Raw genomic sequence first — 21,807 nt, forward strand, 5'->3', positions numbered from 1 at the left:
TAAAATCTCCGAGCAGGGTTGCCAGTTTGGCATTTTAAATGCCAGATTCCAAAAATCTGGCATTTTTGAAAACCGTTTGGCATTAGAAAAATCATTTGGCATTTGGCATTTTCATTTGGCATTTTCTTTTCTTGTATATTATACTTCAACTGACACCTTTTCTTAATTAAGTTTCATAAGAAACACGAAACAGTAAGTTTTCTTAATTGTCAATAATTATTTAACTGTTTACGTATTTACCTTTCATGTTAATGTATTTCTTTTTCATTCTTAAAGTCCAACCGTGGTGTAGTGGTTTAGCACTCCACTTAGTAGTCAGTAGGTAAAAAATTACCCCAACAGGAAATTTAGTATAATTAAAAAAAAACGAAAAAAAAAGAAAAGAAAAGAAAACACGCAAGCCACCAGGATATGATAGTAAATTGTCTATCAAAAGTGAGTAGTTTTCTTAGTGGGGGTGGGAGTCAACAGACTTTGGCATTTTTTGGAGTGTTTTGGCATTTTTTGAGTCTTCCCCTGGTATTTTGTTGAAAAATAATCTGGCAACCCTGTCTCCGAGGCGGTTTGTTTTTATTGATGGAAATGACGAGAAACAACAATTTAATGACAGAGTGAACTTTTTTTGCTTGGTCTAATGCCTCAGACTAAGCGCCTTAAAGTATCTGAATGTCGAGAAGAAGAGAAAGATTCTGGATGTGAAAGCAGGTAAGATGTAAATGAGGAGATGGTCTGTCGACGGGTTCCTTCGACGTCGACGAGTCGCTTCCTCCATCCAATGGCGTTTTCCAAAAAAAGAGATTGTTTACAGATAGTGACGGTGATTGGCTTTTCTAAATCCTTCTCTTCTAATCCTTAGTAAATTTCAGTTGATTTAAACGTTGCAATTATCCCAGAAGACGCCATGGTCACATTCATAAAGCCACCCAGTAATAAAAGCAGAGAAAGAAGTGAAGGAACTCTAATCGGTCCTGAATAATGCGGCCATTTTGATTTTCTCTGGAATTTCTGGTTTCAGTCATTATTTAGATACATGAACATGAGATATCTATTGGACATTTTGTTCATTTGATTCAAGATAGTCCTGCTTATTATTTTTACTTAGATTTAAAACGGTTGCAAAATTTGCGGCTGAATTCCACATACAGGCACTTCAATGTCTAACTTGCTCACCTCCCAAAAAAGGCAAAGGAAGAAGGCTGTCGCGTTATCCCCAGCAGACACCTGTCTGGGGATAACCAAATTTCGTTATTCCCAAACAGATATTTGAAACTCCGCTCTTTTAAACAATTATCCACATTCCAGAATATGGAATGTTTCCAAATGCACATAGAAATAAGGAAAGTTAAAAAATTAATCTAACCGTACATATATGATATTATGTTACTTTTCTTTGTGTGTCATGATTGGAATCTTGATGAGGGAATGTTTTAAAGGAAAATGTATTACTATGTATTTTTATGCACTATGTGTTATAACCTATGTCGGTCAAAGGCTTCTATTAGCCTGACTACATTATCTATGAAACATTTTTAAAATGCCGACAATAAATAAATATTTGAATTGAATTGAAAAAAAAAATTAATAAAATATCAATAAAAACATAAAATTAACCAACATTAGATCAGTTGTTACTACATATACACAATATTCGTCGACTTCGAAGTGGGTGTCATGGCCAAATGGTTTAGTTGGTGGGGGGAGGATGGATGGGACATTTATCCCTTGCAACGTTCTGTAAAAAGAAGACGGAATTTATTTTTTAAAAAAAAAGAGTGGCGGAACCAGGATTTGAACCCACAACATCGATTCTGGTAAAACTTCCAGGGCAGACGACTAAACCATTCAGCCATGACACTCACTTTGAAGTCGACGCATATTGTGTATATGTAGTAACAACTGATTTAATGTTGGTTAATTTTATGTTTTTATAGATATTTTATTAACTTTCCTTATTTCTATGTGCATTCGGAAACATTCCATATTCTGGAATGTGGATAATTGTTTAAAAGAGCGGAGTTTCAAATATGTGTCTGGGGATAACGAATTTTCATTATCGATGAGTGCAGTTTAAGATAATATGAGGTTAAGAATATTTATATTTATATGGTCTTCAACTTTAATCATGAGAAGGGGATCTTGCTGGATTACACATTTTTATTTTTGGAGAGGACACATTTTTTCTTTCCAACTCACTCACTTCTGATCTTTGAGGTTGGCATTTCTGCTCTCTGGCATAATATCAGTTTGAGGAAGTGGCTCACATGGTACTTGATGTTACCATTTCTGTTTTTCGTATTTATTCCTAATCAGAGTCCCCATTGAAATTAAAGATGGCTCTATACCATCTATGATTGGGTCAGAGGAATCAGAGCTTACTGAAAATGGAGATGAAGAGGCCAAATCTCAGTCAGTTAGTAAAGTTGAACTCTCCACATCGGAAAAAGAGCCTAGCAAACGGAGCCGGAGTAAAAGTCTAGGTGATGCCATGCCTGAGGTCAACAAAATAAAAGAAGAAGCCATGAAACCTGTAAGAATCAGTGAGAGATTGAGCATCAAACGGAATCGGCTTGGTGATGAAGAAGACAGTGATTCACCAGCTCCAACTCCAAAAAGACAGAAATCTAATGGTGAGTTGGCTAAAAATAAAAAAACAAAGAGATGATAAAGAATTTATCCATTTTTTCGGAACCAAAATATTATTTATTCATCAAGTTTTCTGGCTACATATTTAATTCTTTTCTTGCAGTCACATCAGTTATTTTTCATTAGAAATAAAATTGAAATAGTCAATGTGTTTGGTTGCAAGCTTAGGAGCCATTTTTGCATGTTTGATGATATTGTGGAGCCCTTCATTAAATCCACTACCAACCTAGTTTGCTTTGCAGATTTTCACACAGGGTATCTTTACTGTAAAATTATCAAAAATGAAAATGTTCTTTCGTATGGATCAGTTTATTGAGAGTATGCCGATGACGTCACGCATTTACCATCCACGGTTACTTCCCTTGCACTAAGAGCACTGTAACTTTCTATCGCGTAGTTGTTAACATGAGAGAGAGAGAGAGAGAGAGAGAGAGAGAGAGAGATGAGAGTAGAGAGAGAGAGAGAGAGAGAGAAGAGTAGAAAGAACAGACAGAGATCGAGAGAGAGAGAGATGTGATGAGAGAAGAGGAGATGAGTGAGAAGAGAGAGAGAAAAGAGAGAGAGAGTCATAACACGAGAGCGAGAGATGGATGGGAGAGATATATTTTTAAAAATTTAATTAAAATAATAAATAAATAAGAAGAGACAGGAGGAGAGGATGAGAGAAAAGAAAAAGATAGAGCAGAGAGTGAACGAGGAGAAGAAGTAGATGAGAGAGAGAGAGAGAGAAGAGAGGTTCGTTTTATCGTGTATTCATTGAAATGGAGGGAGGCTTGGGTCTTAAGACAAAAACAATGTGAGTGAACAAAGAAAAAGGGGAGAGAGAGTTTAATAGATGACAATGACACAAGGGGTTGAGATAACGAGTGGAGGCAAATAACTCGAGGGTTGCACTCAAACAAAAGATTCAATTATAGATTTCATGTAAGTCATAAAAAAGGCAAAAATTAAAGAACCCCAAGGGTCTTGATCTCATCATTGGAACAATGCTTGGTCATTTTGCATAAATGGATACAAATGGCAAATTATATTAGATGATTTGACCACAAGGGCTTTATACATCCGTCCTAAATATCGGTTGCTCCAAAATTTCAATTATTCCTTCTTATTAAGTCTCGCCCCCCCCTCCTCTGCTTCATCGACTCAAACAGAACAACAACAATATTGACCACCAAACATTCAATTTTGAATAACGAGGCTTTTATACAATCCGTACCTATTCTTTGCTCACACCCTCTCTCCTTTTCCCCCTTTCTTTATCTACCATCTCGCTCTCTCTCCCTTTGTCTCCCTCGTGTTTCTTTCACACATCAAACACACACACACACACCACACACACACCACACCCACATACTTCGCAGTCTATCTCCTCTACATGCACGTACTCTCTCCCCCCCCCCCCCCCCCCCCCCCCCCCCCCCCGTAATGATGATGATGATGATGATGAATGATGATGATTGATGATGATGATGATGATGATGATGATGATGATATGATAATAATGAAATAAATAATAATAAATAATAAATAAAAGATAGAAAAAGATAGAAGAAGAAGAAGAAGAAGAAGAAAGAAGAAGAAGAAAGAAGAAGAAGAGAAGAAGAAGAAGAAGAAGAAGAAGAAGAAAAGAAGAAGAAGAAGAAAAAGAAGAAGAAGAAGAAAAAATAATAATAATAATGAAATAATAATAATAAATGAAAATAATAATATATAATAATAAAATAATAAAATAATAATAATAATAATAATAATAATAATAATAATAAATAATAATAATAATAATAATAATAATAATATAATAATAATAATAATAATAATAATAATAATAATAATAATAATAATAATAATAATATAATAATAATAATAATATAATAATAATAAAATAATAATAATGATATAATAAAAAACAATAATAATAAAAATAATAATAATAATAATAATAATAATAATAATAATAATAATAATAATAATAATAATAATAATAATAACAATAATAATAATAATAATGATAATAGATAGATAGATAGATAGATAGATAGATAGATAGATATGATGGTAGGTGATTGGAGGATAAGTCTTGATAAGTCTTTGTCCAGTTTTCCGATTTTATGTCGTATGGATCAATGTCTTTCACGTATTCAATTCTTTCTTAGTTGCTTTTTTTCGATGCAGTGTCATTGTTTTAAAAGGATTGGTCGCCATTTTGAGGAAATCTATGCTTCAATCAAGGGACTAAACCGTGTAAAATGTCAACAAATTAACTCCCTTAGTCTAACCGCATACTCTCAATAGTATAAGGAAGTGTATTTTAAGAATTAGTTCCCAAGGGAATACAGATGCTCTTTTATATATTCTTATTCTTCTTGATCCAGTATCAAAACAGCCAAGGAAAGCATCATCATCGGCTTCTACTGCAGTTGCAAGTGGAAGTTCCAAAAGGACAGAATCAAGTGTGCAAGCCATATCACAGAAAGTTGGCGAGAAAAAAAATCAGGAAAAGAAGCATTGGGCACCATGGACTTCTGAGGAAACAGAACTATTTTATACTTACCTTGGATTGGTGAGTCTATTAATGAAACCGTTTTTTTTCATATTCGTCATAGGCTTCCTCTCAGATTTCGATATTATGATCTATGTTGACGTAGTCCTCTGAAAATCTGACAATTTCGTTTATCAGATAGATATCATTCAGATTCATTGGCTGTCATTTTTCAGCCAATATCATTGGTCAATATTCTTTTGATTTTTTTTCATTTTGATTATTCCTTTTCATTGAAATCACAAGCTGATGTTGGTCAAATCTAAAAGATCTTTGTTTACTAGTATTATAGTATATTTTGATAAATAAAAATATAGATAAATTAATTGCAAATTTGGTGCAATGTTGATAAATTCATGAACGGTCTCAATATATCAGAGCTGCCTGAAGTCAAGTTGAGGCTTTGCTTATTATTTTATAATTGTTAATTTTTATTCATGTTTACTGATATATTTTATCCTAATAATGTCTTATGGTATTTTATTTTGTTTCATTAATGTGTATTTCAGTATGGCAAAAATTTTGATGCAATCAGTCAAAAGTTAGCTTATATAGCCAAGATGAGAGGAGTTGAGCCAAGAACCAAGCTCCAAGTTCGCTACTTTTACTATAGGGCTATGGTCAAGGTGTCCAAATTGCTTCAACAAAATGGTGGTATGTAATATCCTGAAAATAAAGCTGTTGATATTGATTTGCTGTTTTGTATCATTTAAAAGAAACAGTGGTATGAGTTGTTCTTTAAACTGAAAATATTGGAAAACAAACGAAGATGACTTTAAGTTTCCTAGTCTGTAGTTAATCAAACAATGTAAAGATTGTTTGTGGATGTCTGATGATGATGATGATGATGATGATGATTTTAATGAAAAATAATGATTTTGTATTAAAATTTGATTTTCCAACAGGTGTGAAGAACGTTGGTCAAGAGGTGTTTAACATGATTAATTTTGGTACCTTGCGAAGACGTTTAAAAGGTAGTGGTCTTTCTTATATATTTCTGTGCATGATGTGCATTGACTTTAAGAGAAAGTAAATGAATTAGACACTTTGATACTAAGCCCTTGGAAAATAGTTTTTATTCATATTTTCCACATTCCAAAGAATTTTCACCGTTGAAAAGTGTCTGTATCTAAAAATATAATACAATTGCTTGAAAGGGCTGCATGTGATTCTCAATTTTTTTTTTTTATACTTTGCCTACTAAGTCTAATAGATATTCATTCATTTTGCTTTTTTTCATGCAAGAAACAAAACAAAACTGTCAATGGTTTTAAGAATGCTTTAGATAAAGAACTAATTCCTGTAGTTAATGATTCCGATGAATTGTCATATACTACAATGTACTCTTTTGATGTTTTGAATTACATCTGTCAAAAATATGTCATCGTGTTTTGTTTTGTTTTTTTTACTAATTTTAAGTTTAAGTAATGATTAGTCATTTATAGTCATCATATTTTATAATGTTGTCCATAGTCTAAATTATTAAATTATTTTGAAATAACTTGCGAACTTTTCGAAAATTATTATTGACTTTCTAAACATTTAGACATGTGTGAACATCAACAAAGAATGTGTGATCCATATTTTCAAAATATCACCATAATTTTAACTTTTAATTGACCTAATTTTAATCTTGAACCCGATATGTAAAATGATTATTATTTTATTTTTATTTATTAATCAATTAATTAGTGTATTTATTTATTTATTTATTTATTTATTTATTCATTTATGTATTTATTAATTATATTAATTGATTTATTTAAATTACAATTATTATATCAAGGCTAAACAATATACATAATTTCGATGATGTAATGGTTTCTTACAAGCCTGATGAAGGTAATGGCAGTGATCTGGATACATGATTTGCAATCATAGATCACCTCCTACATATATCAATACAAAATTCAAAATTTCTTTCTTTAAGTCATTATAATGTCCACTATTTTTGTTTGTTTTTGTCCATTTCAGAATCCAATCCACAATTTGTTAATTGCTTAAAAGAGTTGATTCAAAAGGGGTAGGTATTGCAAGTTTCGCCAAAGTTTTGAAGAAAATAATTAAACATGATATTTGAGCTTTATCAGTGCTAAAAATTGTAGTTTAACTTTATCTTGACTGATACAATACTCTGATTTTATTTTAAAAATTAATCTTAATCTGTTGCTAATGTTACTTGCTATAAATGTCTGGTTTCTAAAATTGTTTTCCAACTTTCTTGCTCCTAATCTTGCAATTTGCCAGGTCAGTCATATAAATAATCTCTTATACGTTTTCTATTACTGTCATATTTCAAGGGAGATCTTTACATGATCCTGGGTAAATTTTATTTTTTAATTTCTTTCAGAGAGACATGCTTTTCAACTATCACTGCAAAAACTCGGAGGTTTGAATTTTTCTTATTTCCTTTTTATTTTTAGTATAGATCGACTCACCAGTTTGGGTTTTTCATGGAAACTTTAAACATTAGATTTTTTTTGTCGATATAAGATCATGGCTTCCCTCTCATAAATATTGACTACTACAATTGATCATGCCCTGGAAGTTCTCAGTCTTAGGCTAGGTAACCTTAGCAACTGCATGCACTTCTCGGCCCACAGGAGATGAAATGCTGCAGAGCAAGGGCACAGATGACTGAATTCTTTCCTCAATTTCCTGATATGCTACTGCCATGAAATCAATAATTCCTGTTTAGAGCAATATAACTGATGTTTCTCATTTCATTTTCAAATAGTATTTGTAATTGTCAGAAGTCTCCTTTCATCGTTTCTTGATGAGAATATGTTTTTGGTTCTTTTGTCAATTTTTTTTATCGTGCAATGTAGGTGGAGACTTTTGACCTCCTTTGATGGGCAAAGAGGTCACTTGTGTCCTGCCCTCTATTCCCCCAATATCTGTTTTCCCTTTCCATGATCCTTTCTTTCTTTGTTCTGGATTGAGATTGCTCTGGGGTTTTGTTTTTTTTCTTGATCCTGGCGGGGTCATATGCACTGTAAATGCTTTGAACTTTAAAAAGATAAATACATAAAGCAAACCATTTTCGTGTAATCTTGATAACACTATAAGTCTTTGATATTCAAGAGAAAGGAAGTGAATATTAGCATTTGAATATTTAAAAAATAACAATCATGTTGCCTATTTCATAATGCTTTTCGGTAAAGAATATGTTGCTTGACAATTAGCTATATCTCTCTCCTACGGAGGTAATTTCATGCAGTAGACATAATGGTGTATGTTGTTGTTGGTTCCATGGACATATTCTTATCACTTTGATTGTTATTTATATTGAATACTGAGGAAGTAATCAGCCATTTGATGGGCCATTTGCGGCTTTCAGACCTTGTTACCAATTGTATGGTCTCAATTCAGATGGATATTCTTTAACTAAACAAGAATCAGTGGGGTTGCAGTTTCCAGGAAGTGATTGTGACTTCATTACACAACTTTATTTGTAACCACATCTTACTTACACTTGTAGTCATAGAGTGCCTCTCTAGATCAAGATTGTGTATATTTCAACCTTAGATATAGATGTAGTTATATACTTTATTTTTTTTTTTTTCTTTAAATTAATTTTAAAATTTATAATGGAAGAGAATGGTGACTCAACATTAAGCACTTTTTCTACTTCTTGAAAGTGACTTTCAGGAAAATGAAATGTTCATGATATATTATTCTCATCACTACAGATCAACGAAAGTGAAGACACCAATTTGCACATACATTAAGGCTCTTAAACAAATGGAAGGTAATGCAATAACTAGATTTGCCTGGATCTCAGTTAATTTTACCATCCTTGTCCATCAATTCATCAATATTTGTTGTAGAAATTAGGAATCTAGTGTTCATGTTAGATATTGTTAAATTCGTGTGATTGACATAATAATGAAATAAGTTGTTTTAATGTCTGAATGAATTGAATTATATGTGTTTTATAAGCTGATAATAAAAAGGTGGGAGAGAGGGTTGTATACAGAGATGGAAATAACTTATTTAAAAAAATTTCTTTTTCAAATGAGTTCTTTATTTATACACACACAAAATGAGGGATTTTTTTTTCACCTTAAAGATCAGTCAAATTAACAATCTATTATGAGTATCTATATAATGGTGCATCATAGAAGTAGGGTTGAAATATCTCTATGTCTCATTTGATGTAATAGAATAAGAGTTTTAATTTATATTTTTCTATGTTTTGAAGAGAGATAAAACGAGCATTTAGAGAGATTTTTGGCACACTTTTCTATTCTTATGCTTACAGAGCAGCGTATTTTAGAAGCTGCAATATGCAAACTACCCACCCATGTGACTGTCGAGTTGACTCCCAAAAGCAACGTTGCCTGGTCTAGAGTTCAGGAATTGTCTCAGAACCCAAGGGTGCGGTTCAAACTCTCCACGAATCGCACTCTGGAGGGGGTGTTCAAATACCTCAACAGTAAATGGAAATCCTCTCGACTTAGGCTTGTATCCTTTTTCTGTCTTGTTGAATATAATGAGTTTTTCTTGCCTTATCCTATTTGATTTCACTGTTGAATTGCTTTTATAATTTGCTTTCTTTTCATCCAGGTCTTTAGGGCCCTTTTTTTTGGTATGAAAAGAGCACATTTAATGAAAATATAGAAATTAGAAACTTTTATAATAGATTTCTACCATTCCTAAATATAATTTTCAAAAAACAAATAAATTAGAAAAATAATTTACTTTACCAAAAAGATTACTTATTTATTATTTAAATGACCTTTGTGATTGTAATTGTTGTTATTGTTCTTGGTGTTGCTGTTGTCGCTGTTTTTGAGTTTTTTAAAAGTATATTTTATTCTCATATTGTTAGAATTCTTCAATATTTCAAAATTGGTAAGTCAAGAAATTCTAACCTATCCTTATGGTTATAATATTATTATTATTGTTGTTATTATTATTTATATTATTATTAATATTATTATTATTATTATTATTATTATTATTATTATTATTATTATTATTATTATTATTATTAATATTATCATTATTATTTAAAGTTTTTATTGTTGTTGTTATTATTATTAATATTACTATTACTACTACTTTTACAACTACTATTACTGCAGGGACAAACATATTTTTAAAAAAATTAAATTTGGGACAAATTTACTTTTTCTCCTTGACGCTTTATCAGAAAGAGAGCATGGGAGATAAATCAGAAACCTGTGATGATGAGTTAATTTTTCATCTCCCATCATCAATTGCGGTGAAGCCCTTCACCATGAAGCCTGTCAAGTCTCAAAATAAAGAGAGTCAATTTAAAAGCTATTTGGAACAGGTTTTCCGTAAGATATTATTTAATTTTATGTGTTATTTAATTAAGCTAATTAAGCTCTTTCAATTTTATTTCTCACATATTTCATTTTTTGAAATAACTACGGGTTTAACAAATAGTTTTGTCATTGGATATTATCCTTTATTTTACTTTGAGCAAAATTAGATAACTTATGGAGGTCGTATAAGAATTCGTCTCTCTTTAAGTAGAAAATATAGAAATAAGAAAGAAACAAATAAAAAAAATCATGAATTTTTCATTTTGTATTGTTTGTAAATTGAGCCATGTCCATTATCACCAAAATGATGAAATGTCTACAACAAACCTCATGTTTTAACTACTCAATAGTCCACTGAAATATCGCAATAGGAAAATACAACGCAGTAATTTTCAACATTGATTTATTTTGAAATTTAAGACTGTGCTTAGTTTTTATTGTTCTTGAGATTATAGATATTAGAATTGCTAAATAGTCGTATGGGAAACTGTTAATTTAAACTTGATGGAAGTATATTGCCATGTGGTCATATAAAAGGCTATTTTAAACTTGATACCACAGCTAAAGTTATTTTTAAAAATCTTGTCATCATTGACAAATCCAAGGACAGTTTTTAAACAGTTGGGAAGTGTCACCTTTTGTTCTTCTGTTCTGTAGATCTAAACATGAGATTCTAATCTCTATCTTCATAAGACTAATTTTTAGTTTGTAATTTTATCATAGGCATCTTGACCCTTGAGTTATTGATATTTAACTCCATCTCAGTGTTCACAGTGTTGTGCGTCACCTGTCTTTTCCATATGTAGTAAATGTGTTGCAATTGGCACGAAACCTCTAAAATTAAACTCGCCTGCGGATTGGAAGGTCATGGGTTTGAGTCTCACTCTGAGTGGTGCATAGTTGAGTTCTTTACTCATATTCTGTCACCATACTCGGGTGTAAAATGAGTACTTGACCGTTAACAGCGTTGTCTCTGTAGAAAAATTTATTATATCTCCTAACAGGCATCATGTCTCGTCCTACATTTCCTGTCTTACTGTTGGTTTGGGACCCCCTGTAAAGTGCTTTGAGCATGTTTAGTGGATATTGCACAATATAAATGCTCAAATTTAAATGTAACTTTGAAAGATGGAGCCTTGGACAGGTTCTCTTACTTTTGCCATTAAATTGTTTGGTATTATTAAAATTGCTTATCTATGGAGACTGCTGAGCCGTACCCAATGCCATCTACTCAAAAGATCTGTTAGGCTTCAAATACACATTTTTCATTATTTCTCATTGTGTAATTTCAAGGATGTAGAGGATAGATTAGTTATATCCATTGTGTTACATTTTATTTGTTAATGTTCATAAAGCATAAAGCTTGTTTGAGAGGAAAACGATTTTTTCACTTGACAAACTTATGGTAATAGTAATAATTAAGAGAATGAATAATGTGTTAAAAAATATTATTTTCTTATGATTTCCTTTTTCTTTTAAAAATTTCAGCCAATTTGTTAACAGCTTCTCTGTCTGATTTGGAAAAGGATGACCAATTAGAAGGTACATCTAGAATAGAGAATGGCGAGATGGAAAAAGAGAAACAGCCTCTGCAAGATGAAACAAATTGTAAAGATGAAGGGGCAGGCCTAGACCACTCTACAAAGACTGAGGCTCTTGTGAAAGACGAGCCCGACTCTGACCGCAGAAAATGTGACCCAGAGTCAAATGATGTCCAAAATTCTGGGGCCTCAAAAGAATTTTTGGTCTCTGTTTCTTATCCTAAAGATATTTTAGTCAAAGGAAATGCTTCAGACCATACTGTTAGTGAACAAAAAAGTATCACTTCTGTGTTGTTTAAATCAGAACCACATGATACTGAAGCATCAAATGGAGAATGTACAAGTAATCAATATTTAGATTTTACTCCAAGTGGACATTTGACTGTCGTATCAAAATCTATTTCAGTGACAGTACCATCATCATCCTTTGTGTCATCATCTTCGTTGCCATCATCGACTGCTTCAGGTTCATCATCTCCTTCAATGCCATTGAAACCAAACCCTCAGTCTCTAGCAAACGAGTCCTCCTCTTTACCATCGTCGCCACAAACATCAACATCATCAGTACAGTCTATTGTGCCATCAACGACATCTAAACTCGTATCATCTCCTCTACGGCAATTAACGAACGCCTTAAATTTGAAACCCATTTCAACAGCATCACCACCATCATCATCAGTATCATCGCCAACCTCATCATCTAATTTAATCTCCACACACTCGGTTTCCTCTCCCTCTTTGAATAACAAAAAGGGAGCAAGGAAAAAAATTAATTTCTGTGATACAAAAGACTCAACTATCAGTGCTAATTCAAATAATGACGATAACACTCAAACAAATTCAGATAGTCAAACATCAGACGTTCAGTTGAAAGACAAAAACGAAAGTCTAAGGAAAGAAGTGGACAAAGAGTTTGAAAGAATTCATGAATTGGCCAAATCTGGATTCTTGTTGTCTAATTCAAACACAGTGACCTTGTTACATCTCTGCCTTCTACTTGGCCGTGCCTCGGTTATTCGTCTTGAATATGAGTGGGTAAAGAAACAGGGATCCCAGGCACACGATCACCCACATCCAGCTTCTTGTTTTCACTCCAACCCCATGGCTAATTCTCTGCGACGGTTGTGCCACATTGCCGCCTTGGAGCTTGCTAGTCTCAATATTAATCAAGTTAGTTCTTTTCTTTTTTTCAATTGTCATGTGAAAAAAAAAAGTGATTACACTGATGATGTTAATAATAATAATAATAATAATAATAATAATAATAATAATAATAATAATAATAATAATAATGATGATGATGATAATGATGATGATAATTATTATTATTATTATTATTATTATTATTATTATTATTATTATTATTATTATTATTATTATTATTTATTATTATTATTGATGTTACTATTATAGTCATGATAAAAATAATAATGATGATGATGATAATGTTGATCATAATGAAAGGCATTTTTAGCGCATCTCTCTCTCTCTCTCTCTCTCTCTCTCTCTCTCTCTCTCTCTCTCTCTCTCTCTCTCTCTCTCTCTCTCTCTCCCTTCCCCTCTCTCCCTCTCCCTCTCTCTCTCTCTCTCTCTCTCTCTCTCTCACCTTGGTTGCTGACCAGTGATCTTATTTATTTTTTATATGTCCTATACTACTTTATGTAAATCACTCTCCTCTTTACTATATGCTGCTGTTAAAAGAGTTGGGATTCATGTTTAACTGTTAAAAAAACCGCAACAGCATTTTCACCATCACCCTCATTAAAAGTAAAATTTTCAATTGCAATTCGTGGTGATTTTACTCTTAGATGGGTTTATGTTTGAATTACATTACCAATTCTAAAGTATTATAAAATTGCACTTTATAATGCCATTGATAGGGCTGATCATAATACAGTCGCTAAAGATTTCCTCAGTTTGGATCTTTTTAATCATATACAGAACAGTATGATTTCTCATATTTTAATATGCTTTGAGGTCCAAAATGGGATGATATGGAAATATGGAGACTGACTGCAGAAATTCAAAGTTTGAAGCAAAAAAAAAAAAAAAAGGGGGGGGGGGGGGAATCATTGAAGTGGAAGAGTTGAAGGTTATTGAATATTGTCTCCACCCAGGCGTGAACCTCAGTAGCCAGACAGATGAATGTCACAGGATTTACACTCTTTTCCTTCCCTCCTTTTGTCTGCTTTAAAAGTACTCAATAAATTCAGTGAGTGTTACGTTTGAAAGTTTGGATTGTTGAGAATAGGAGAAAACGAGCTGGAATTTTGGCACAAATAATGATATATCTTTTATGGGACAGCGTGGCTTAGTGCTACAGTCTTTGCTTCGCTTCGTACCCGAAAGCCACCGAGTTCGATCACCCGCCGCTGCGCTGTGTGGCCTTGAGCAAGTCATCTTTCTCTAGCTCAATTTGCGGCGCTGCACTGCGGCTGACGCCTGGGTTATTCCAGTCTTCCCTTGGAATAGACCCTAGAGACAAATTTCCCCTATGGGATGAATAAAGGGAATTTTTTTTTTTTTTTTAAATGGTTGATATTGGTTGGCTAGTCTTTATATCATGACGTAATTCTCTTTTTGGTCTCCCAGAAACAAATGTCCATCAGTAAAGAGAAAAATAAGTCAGATTCATCAGAGTCTGCAAACACACAAAGCAGGAAGAAGGCCAGTGTTCGTAACTATGGGACCATGACGGACCTTCGGATTACCATGCCAAGGCACACCATTCCCTTGATACCAGCTGGGCAAATCATTCATCATCACCCCCACCACCAACACCAGCACAACCCTCAAAACCACAAGATTGATTCCACTATTCAGGTACATAAAAATTGTCTTTTTTTATATCAATGGTAAAAAGGACAAAGAGAGTTATTCTATAATTTTTCAAAACTCAATAACTCTCTCTTTCTCTCTCTCTCTCTCTCTCTCTCTCTCTCTCTCTCTCTCTCTCTCTCTCTCTCTCTCTCTCTCTCTCTCTCTCCTCTCTCTCTCTCTCTCTCTCTCTCTCTCTCTCTCTCTCTCTCTCTCTCTCTCTCTCTCTCTCTCTCTCTCTCTCTCTCTCTCTCTCTCTCTCTCTCTCTCTCTCTCTCTCTTGTCAAAAACACTTAAACCTGGGACTTCCATCATGTCTCATCCTACATGTTAAGTATCGCTGCTCGCTTGGGACCCTTTAGTGTTTTGAGCTTTTAGTGGATATTGTGCTATTTAAAACCTCATCTTTTTTGTCTTTTTTATAAAGTATACTTATTAATTTAATTCACACAGCTGCCTGCTTTTCTTTTCTTTTCATCATCCAGGTGAATGGCGTAGGTGGTGAGGTGTTTAGGGTCCCTGTGGTCCCTGCTTACCGTCCTGTTATTTCCAAAGAAGCGGAAGAGAGACTGAAAATACAGCAACAGGAGGCAAAGGCTATTATGGTAAGAACAGTCTCTGTCACTCTTTGATATTGTATGCTGTCTAAGCGCATATGTTTTTGTATTTCATTTTCTATCAGGAAGGACCTCCGAAGGATCACCTTCTATGATTACTGTGAATAGAAAAATTAAAATGAATGTTTTGACACAAAAGGTAGTGACTTTACTAAAAACAAGAATTGCGATTGATTTCCGTTCTTTACAAGGGGTTGCAGGCAGGCAATTGTTAACCTCCTGTTTAATGCTATAGAAACCATGATAAAGTCTTAAGGACTTCTGCCAACACTCATTTATTTCTTTCTTGTAGTAGTAGTAGTAGAAGTTGTAGTAGTAGTAGTAGTAGTAATAGAAGGCAGCTGAAATAACAATAGAAGGAACAGCAGTAGGAGTAACAGTATAGTAACGATGTTTTTCTATTTTACATATTTCAGCAAAGTAGTATCCCAAGGAGTCGGCTTCTCAAACGACGCAATGTTCCCAGGACCAAAACCAAACCCATCATTGTTCAACGGACCCTTTTACCCAAGGTTCTTAATGAGAGGATGATTACATATATACAGGTAAAAATATTCTCTTAGACAGTGTAGAATTGGAGACAGAAAAGTTATCTTTTCTTTGAATATTTTTTCTTATTCCACCCTGTAGGTAAACTGATGGTCTAGCAGATGTATCTACTTTTACAAAAAAATTCGTAGAATAACAACATTTTGCCTTCAATTTGAGAATACATGAGTATCTCTGAAAAGGAAAGTTGATATCAGACGACATAATTTTAAGGATTTTGAAGTGTTTTAAAAAAATCTTTGTGAGGGTAAATTGTGGATTTTTAAAGTCAACTATAGTGACTACAATTTTTATCTCCCAAAAAATGTGAATTTTAAAATTTTCAAGTAGGCAGGTCTGGTGTAGGACTTGATTTCTGTCTGCCATTCTATTTTTCTTAATCAAGTCATCTTGTTAAACTCACTGTGACTAATACCTTGTATAATAGTATTCCCTAGAAAGATACATTTAAGATAAAGTTTCCGATGGGAATTTTGATATTTTAATTTTTCCTTCTTTTTTTTATTTTTTAGCCTTCAGCAAGCCATGGTCAAATTCTGGTCACAGAGGGTCCCCAGGAGTCCTGTATTCCTTTATCATCTGAAGCTATAGCACCCATTCACAATGTCATGTCTGGAAAAACTCTGGTTACAACCACCAATACGACCACAACAACACAAGGAGATGGCGATAAAGGAAGTCAACCATCCATACCAACAGGAACCAACATCTTGGAGCTTGCTGTAAAATCAGCAAATGTACGGGTGATTGCTCCTGATTCAAAATATTAAAACACACACACACACACACACACACACACACAAAATCCCATATTTTTTAAAAGATATTTTATTTGTGCCGCACCATACACATGAAATATGTGTTTCTTCTTTATTCTTTTATCATAACATATGAAAAATAAATAATTGGTTATAATGTTGTTGATGATGGTGATGGTGATTGCAGCAGCAATAGTAAAAGAACAGTTTTTAAAAAAGTACATCATTTAACACGTATAACTGTGTTCAATAGAAATGTTACTCAGTTGAATAATTGAAAGATAATCGTCACGATATATGAAGTCACAAAACATTTTTAATGATTTGTGTACAGATTATGTGAAGATAGTCTCATTCCTTTGACAATCAACTACAGTGAAATTCAAATGTAATTTTGACAGCATTTTTTTCACACTGAATTTTGTTGTCTTTTTTATCAACAGATCACAGGATCTCCCATCAAAGACGAGTCTAATTCCGGCCTCTCTAGTTTCAACGTGGAGGATGCCAGTGACACAACTAGACCAACCATGTCATCTTTGCCGTCATCTCATCCCACTCTTACCCTCACTACCAGTGAAAATGCCTCCTTATCCTTGGCAGACCAATCAAACATTAGCATATCCGACTTGGACATTTCTTTAGCATCTGCTTCAATGTCTAATAGTGAGAGTTTTAGAATTCACCCTCCCCCCAACCCCCATCTTAATTTTTGTATAAAGGAACTGGCTATGATCATATTGAGCATTCGTCAACACCTTAATCTCATCTAATTCTACTTTTTCATTCAACTTCTTCACTTTATTTTTCTTCTTGCTCTTGATTATGTTGTTGTGATTGGTTTTATTGCTGATGTTGTACCTTCATATTCCTCTTCGACTTCTTCCTTTTCTTCTTCTTCTCCTCCTCCTCCTCCTCTCCTCATCTTTTAGATTACTTCCCTATGTAAACAAATCAAATATTAAATGATAACAAGAAGAAAAGAATAATTATTCCTATGCAGTTTTACATTTTACATTCTGCTTTCAACTCCTCAGTGGGTCCAGATGCTGGAGACAAGTTCCTGGACTCTGTTCTGGAGAGATCTCAACAAGGATTTGCCGGTCTCATCACCCCAGTGACAAAGTCATCTGAAAGTTCTGCCAACCTCCAGCATCCCCCTGTTATCAGCTTAGACTCGTCTCTCTCTGCCTTTGATTTGTCAGGCATGAAAACTCCACCCCACTCTTCCTCACCCCCCTCTCCTACACCCATCATCAACTCCTCTCCAAGCAAGCTGTTGAACTCTGACCAGTCGTGGTTGGTAGGGGCGGTAAGTTTTCAAAAATAGAAAAGTTCTTAAAGATGTCAAACCTAATACGTCTTAAATTTACGATGGTTTTACTATTCTCTCAGTGGCTAATAGGATTAATGTTACTTAACCGTGTCTGTTTTTGATTGACTGTTTTCATATTTCCATAGAAGTTTTCAGTTATCCAGAGCAAAATCAGGACCCCTTCGTGACTAACTGAAGTTTGAAAAGCACTATTTATTAAGTTCATTATCATACAAATAAAAAGGGAGTTGCTTTTTGTATGCTATGGGTGGTGACAAAACACCCAAAGAGTTGCACTACCAGAGCCTTGTCCCATCTTCACATCTACATTATCAATGAGAATTCTTAGTTCAATTACATAAATGATCTCTGCATTTTGATTGGCTTTATATAACGAAAGCAATGAAAAGTGTAAGATGTTGATGTGTTCCATTTCTTTGCAGTTTCTTGTAATACTAAGCTGCTAGAAGCTGTGGACTGTAAAAAGTAATAATATTTGTTTTTATTGTTTTTGTGTTGGCTGAAGAGGGTTTTGAGCCTGAAATATTCTCTGTTTAGTATTTTGTTATTATTTGAAGTTTATTACTTCTTGCAGGATCTTGTATCATTCATTTCGTATTTAAATTTCTCTATTTTCATTAGATTGGTCATGATACTTTTGTGCTGAAAGAGAATCTTTTAATGAGTTCAAACATTAGAGCTATTAATTCCAATCAATTAGCAGGGTTCTCTTTTATGGAGAGTGTTTTGAAACAGTTTTCTATTCAGTTGTAATCATCTGTTCCACATTACAGAAATCAGAATAAAGTAAACCTGAATTTAAATTTTAAACTCTTGATTTTTTTTTTCTTTCTAGTCACCAGATGTGTCGTTGAGCTCCATCCTTGGAGAGTTTTCCTCCTTCCAAGGCAAACAAGAACCCAAGTTGAAAACACCAAGCAAGAGCTCCATGATGTCACAAGTCAGTTTGTTTGACCAGTCATCGTCTGATGCGGTAGACAACCCTGTTACAGTGGTCATACCAAAACCTAATTTTGTAAGGACTTTAAAATCAACCCTCTTATTTTACGTTGATTTTACAAAAGATTTGGATCTGGTGTTAGTTCTGGCATTGTTAATGGACTTGATTTCACAGCTACTATTTTAAAAAATATGATGATATTGATTTTTGTCTGATATTTATCACCCTTTCAACATTTTATTCTGTTTTTTTGGTATTTGTCCACCAATTGTATTAACATTGATTGGATAAGACTAGAAAACGTGAAGTCTACCACTTAGTCTTTATACAGCTGAGCCTGCCATAATGGAACTCTTTATAAGACGTAAAGCCAATGCCTTTAACGTCAATTCCTCTATTTTGACTTTCTGTATAACACCAGTACCTGTCGAATGCGAAAACAAACACTAAGATTCCACATGACAAATTTCCCTGTGTATTAAGACGGAAAGCTCTGCATCATTGATCGTTATAGTTAAATATCTTAAGTTTGCCTTTTTAAGTAAGTTTCTCTTTTGTTTTGTTTTTTTAGCTTCCACTATCAAGAAATACGATTATACATGGATATCTACTGTTAGTTGTGCATTATCTAACAGAAATGGTGTAGCAGAGTTGTTGGCATTGATATATAATCATGAGCCATGCACTTTCTGACCCTTCATAAGGAAGAATGAAAAACTTGTGTAAGAAAACCTGTCTATAATGGAATTGTTTTCCCTGTGCCCATTCAGTTCTGCCTTACATGAATTGGACTGTCATTGAAAAGCCAGGTCTAAATATATTCAGGTTTATATTGGAAAATGTTTTTAACTCGAACCAAGAAACTTTAAAACACACACCTCATTACTTTGATTTCTTTAAGCACATTTACGTATAATGCATTTTAACTAGTTATTGTTCTCAACTGAATACGTATTACGTATACTCTCACAAGACCTATGCTGTAATATCATAGTGATGATGACAGTATTATTTCAAATTTATTTTCATCACTTTCGTGAATTTCAAGGAATATCTTTTTATTTATCTCTTTATATATGTGTATTTTTCATATAGATTATTTATTTATTGGTGCCTCGTATGTTCAAGTTAATCCCATAAAGGGAAAAAGTGTTTCCATATTTTCTATCTGTATTTTTGTTTTTTGACTCAAAAATGCCATGAAGTTTTCATTTAAACATGAGCAAATTTCTCAGATAAGCTTGATTGTTATATTTTTTCCATGATGTGTTAAAATCTTTGCTGTTATGAGACCACCAAAGCCATTATATTATCATAGTGGGCAGGGAGGTACATGCTGTGTCTTCTATCCCCCCATACCCGTTTTCCAATTGTTTCCTGTCATTGTCTTGGAATGAGATTACTTAGTTTTGTCCTGATCCTTTCCTGAGTTCCTTGGCTGGGAGGAAAACAGTCGAATGTATAGTACTAATAGTTATAGTTTTGGGAGATGATATTTTTTTCTTGTAAATCATTTCTCTGTTATGCATTGTATTATGTTTAGTTTACATATTATATTATATGATTGGTAAACATTTGAGTGTATTCCTCTTAGTTGGGACCTGTGCTTGTGTCTGGATGAGACTATCAGGTGATCTCAAACTACGTACTTTGACGGTGTGCTCTTGGAATCTACATCTGTTCCCTATTTGAACCAATTCCCCTTTGTCTTACCTTTTCTTTTGTGCTTTAAGTTTAAGTCTAGAACTTTTTACTATCCCATTTTCTTTCTTTTTACTGGCGCTGATATGACCTTAATGTGTTGCAAGGTCCGTAAAACCCTTAAAAACAACAAACAACCATTATATTATACCTTTTATTATGATTTCTCAGGTTTCAGACATGTCTCTCAATTCCTTGCTTGGAGATCCATCATTGTCATCTCCTGCCATTAAAGTGGAAGGTCACGACCAACAGGTTGACAGCAGTGGAGGTCATACCTCTTTAGCTCCTCCCCATTCTTTATTTAGTGAAGTATCCCAGGATTCTTTGGCCAAACTGGATGTGAGTGTTGAGGATATGTATTTTAATGTGCAATATATGAGATAGTTATTTATTTATATCAATCATGTAAATCAACAGTATTTTTTATGTACTCTTCATGTATACAGTGGACCTCTGATACAACGGGGATAGTGGGACTAGCAAAAGATCCCCGTTGTAGCCGAGTCCCATTATATTCATGCATACAGAATTTGAAGGGAAGCAGTACTGGTGGAAATTTAAAAAAAAACAAACAAACCAAAACACAAGGAACGCATTTCAAGTTACCTCCCAAAGTGAATATCCATTTACCTTCCAAAGTGACTGTGACTTCCATTCCATTAACTCCCCCCCCCCCCCCCCCCCCAAATCACCATACCTTACCCCCTCTCTCCCAAGAAGAGAACAAAGCAACTGTTAATTCGACATTACTCCTTTGCCCTGCTTTCCGCTCATTCCAACTGCGCCACTGACATTCACTAACTGCACTTCAAAACTCAAATAGCGCAGTCCTCGCTTCAGGCTTCACGATCTCCCTTCTCATAGGGCATAGTTACCTAATCAGTCACGAGACTCACATCCCTCACTAGGCCTAAGTATATCAACACGATGATCAGATCAGTCCGTCAGGCACCTCTCGATAGCCTTTTATTTTGTCGTCGTGGATACACAAAGTACACAGAGGGACGTCAATAGTACACGCAATAACTGCAATTCTGCCACTCCCACCTCATCTCCGTTCCTATAA

General features: G+C 33.8%; 1 protein-coding gene across 3 annotated transcripts in view; it reads left to right on the forward strand.

Moving 5' to 3' along the window:
• Window positions 1-547: 547 nt before the first annotated feature.
• The window catches only part of LOC144970372 (uncharacterized), a 28,481-nt gene continuing 7,221 nt past the window's right edge, over window positions 548-21,807 (forward strand). For 2 of the 3 annotated variants that reach the window (XM_078909936.1, XM_078909939.1), the window contains exons 1-19: window positions 548-705; window positions 2,311-2,627; window positions 5,016-5,203; window positions 5,692-5,836; window positions 6,088-6,156; window positions 7,157-7,205; window positions 7,533-7,571; window positions 8,875-8,933; window positions 9,447-9,649; window positions 10,341-10,491; window positions 11,968-13,190; window positions 14,613-14,843; window positions 15,323-15,442; window positions 15,871-15,999; window positions 16,516-16,740; window positions 17,205-17,427; window positions 17,799-18,073; window positions 18,933-19,112; window positions 20,910-21,080. In XM_078909936.1, coding sequence (XP_078766062.1) covers window positions 635-705; window positions 2,311-2,627; window positions 5,016-5,203; window positions 5,692-5,836; window positions 6,088-6,156; window positions 7,157-7,205; window positions 7,533-7,571; window positions 8,875-8,933; window positions 9,447-9,649; window positions 10,341-10,491; window positions 11,968-13,190; window positions 14,613-14,843; window positions 15,323-15,442; window positions 15,871-15,999; window positions 16,516-16,740; window positions 17,205-17,427; window positions 17,799-18,073; window positions 18,933-19,112; window positions 20,910-21,080 — 4,068 coding nt within the window. In that variant the 5' untranslated portion in view covers window positions 548-634. Of the gene's footprint in view, window positions 706-747; window positions 818-2,310; window positions 2,628-5,015; window positions 5,204-5,691; window positions 5,837-6,087; window positions 6,157-7,156; window positions 7,206-7,532; window positions 7,572-8,874; window positions 8,934-9,446; window positions 9,650-10,340; window positions 10,492-11,967; window positions 13,191-14,612; window positions 14,844-15,322; window positions 15,443-15,870; window positions 16,000-16,515; window positions 16,741-17,204; window positions 17,428-17,798; window positions 18,074-18,932; window positions 19,113-20,909; window positions 21,081-21,807 lie in introns of those variants that run through there. The other variant, XM_078909938.1, reaches the window with a different exon arrangement.

This window comes from Berghia stephanieae, chromosome 4, assembly GCF_034508935.2.
Source record: "Berghia stephanieae isolate SIO BIC M18660-M18661 chromosome 4, UCSD_Bste_1.3, whole genome shotgun sequence".
NCBI classification, from domain to species: Eukaryota; Metazoa; Mollusca; class Gastropoda; order Nudibranchia; family Aeolidiidae; genus Berghia; species Berghia stephanieae.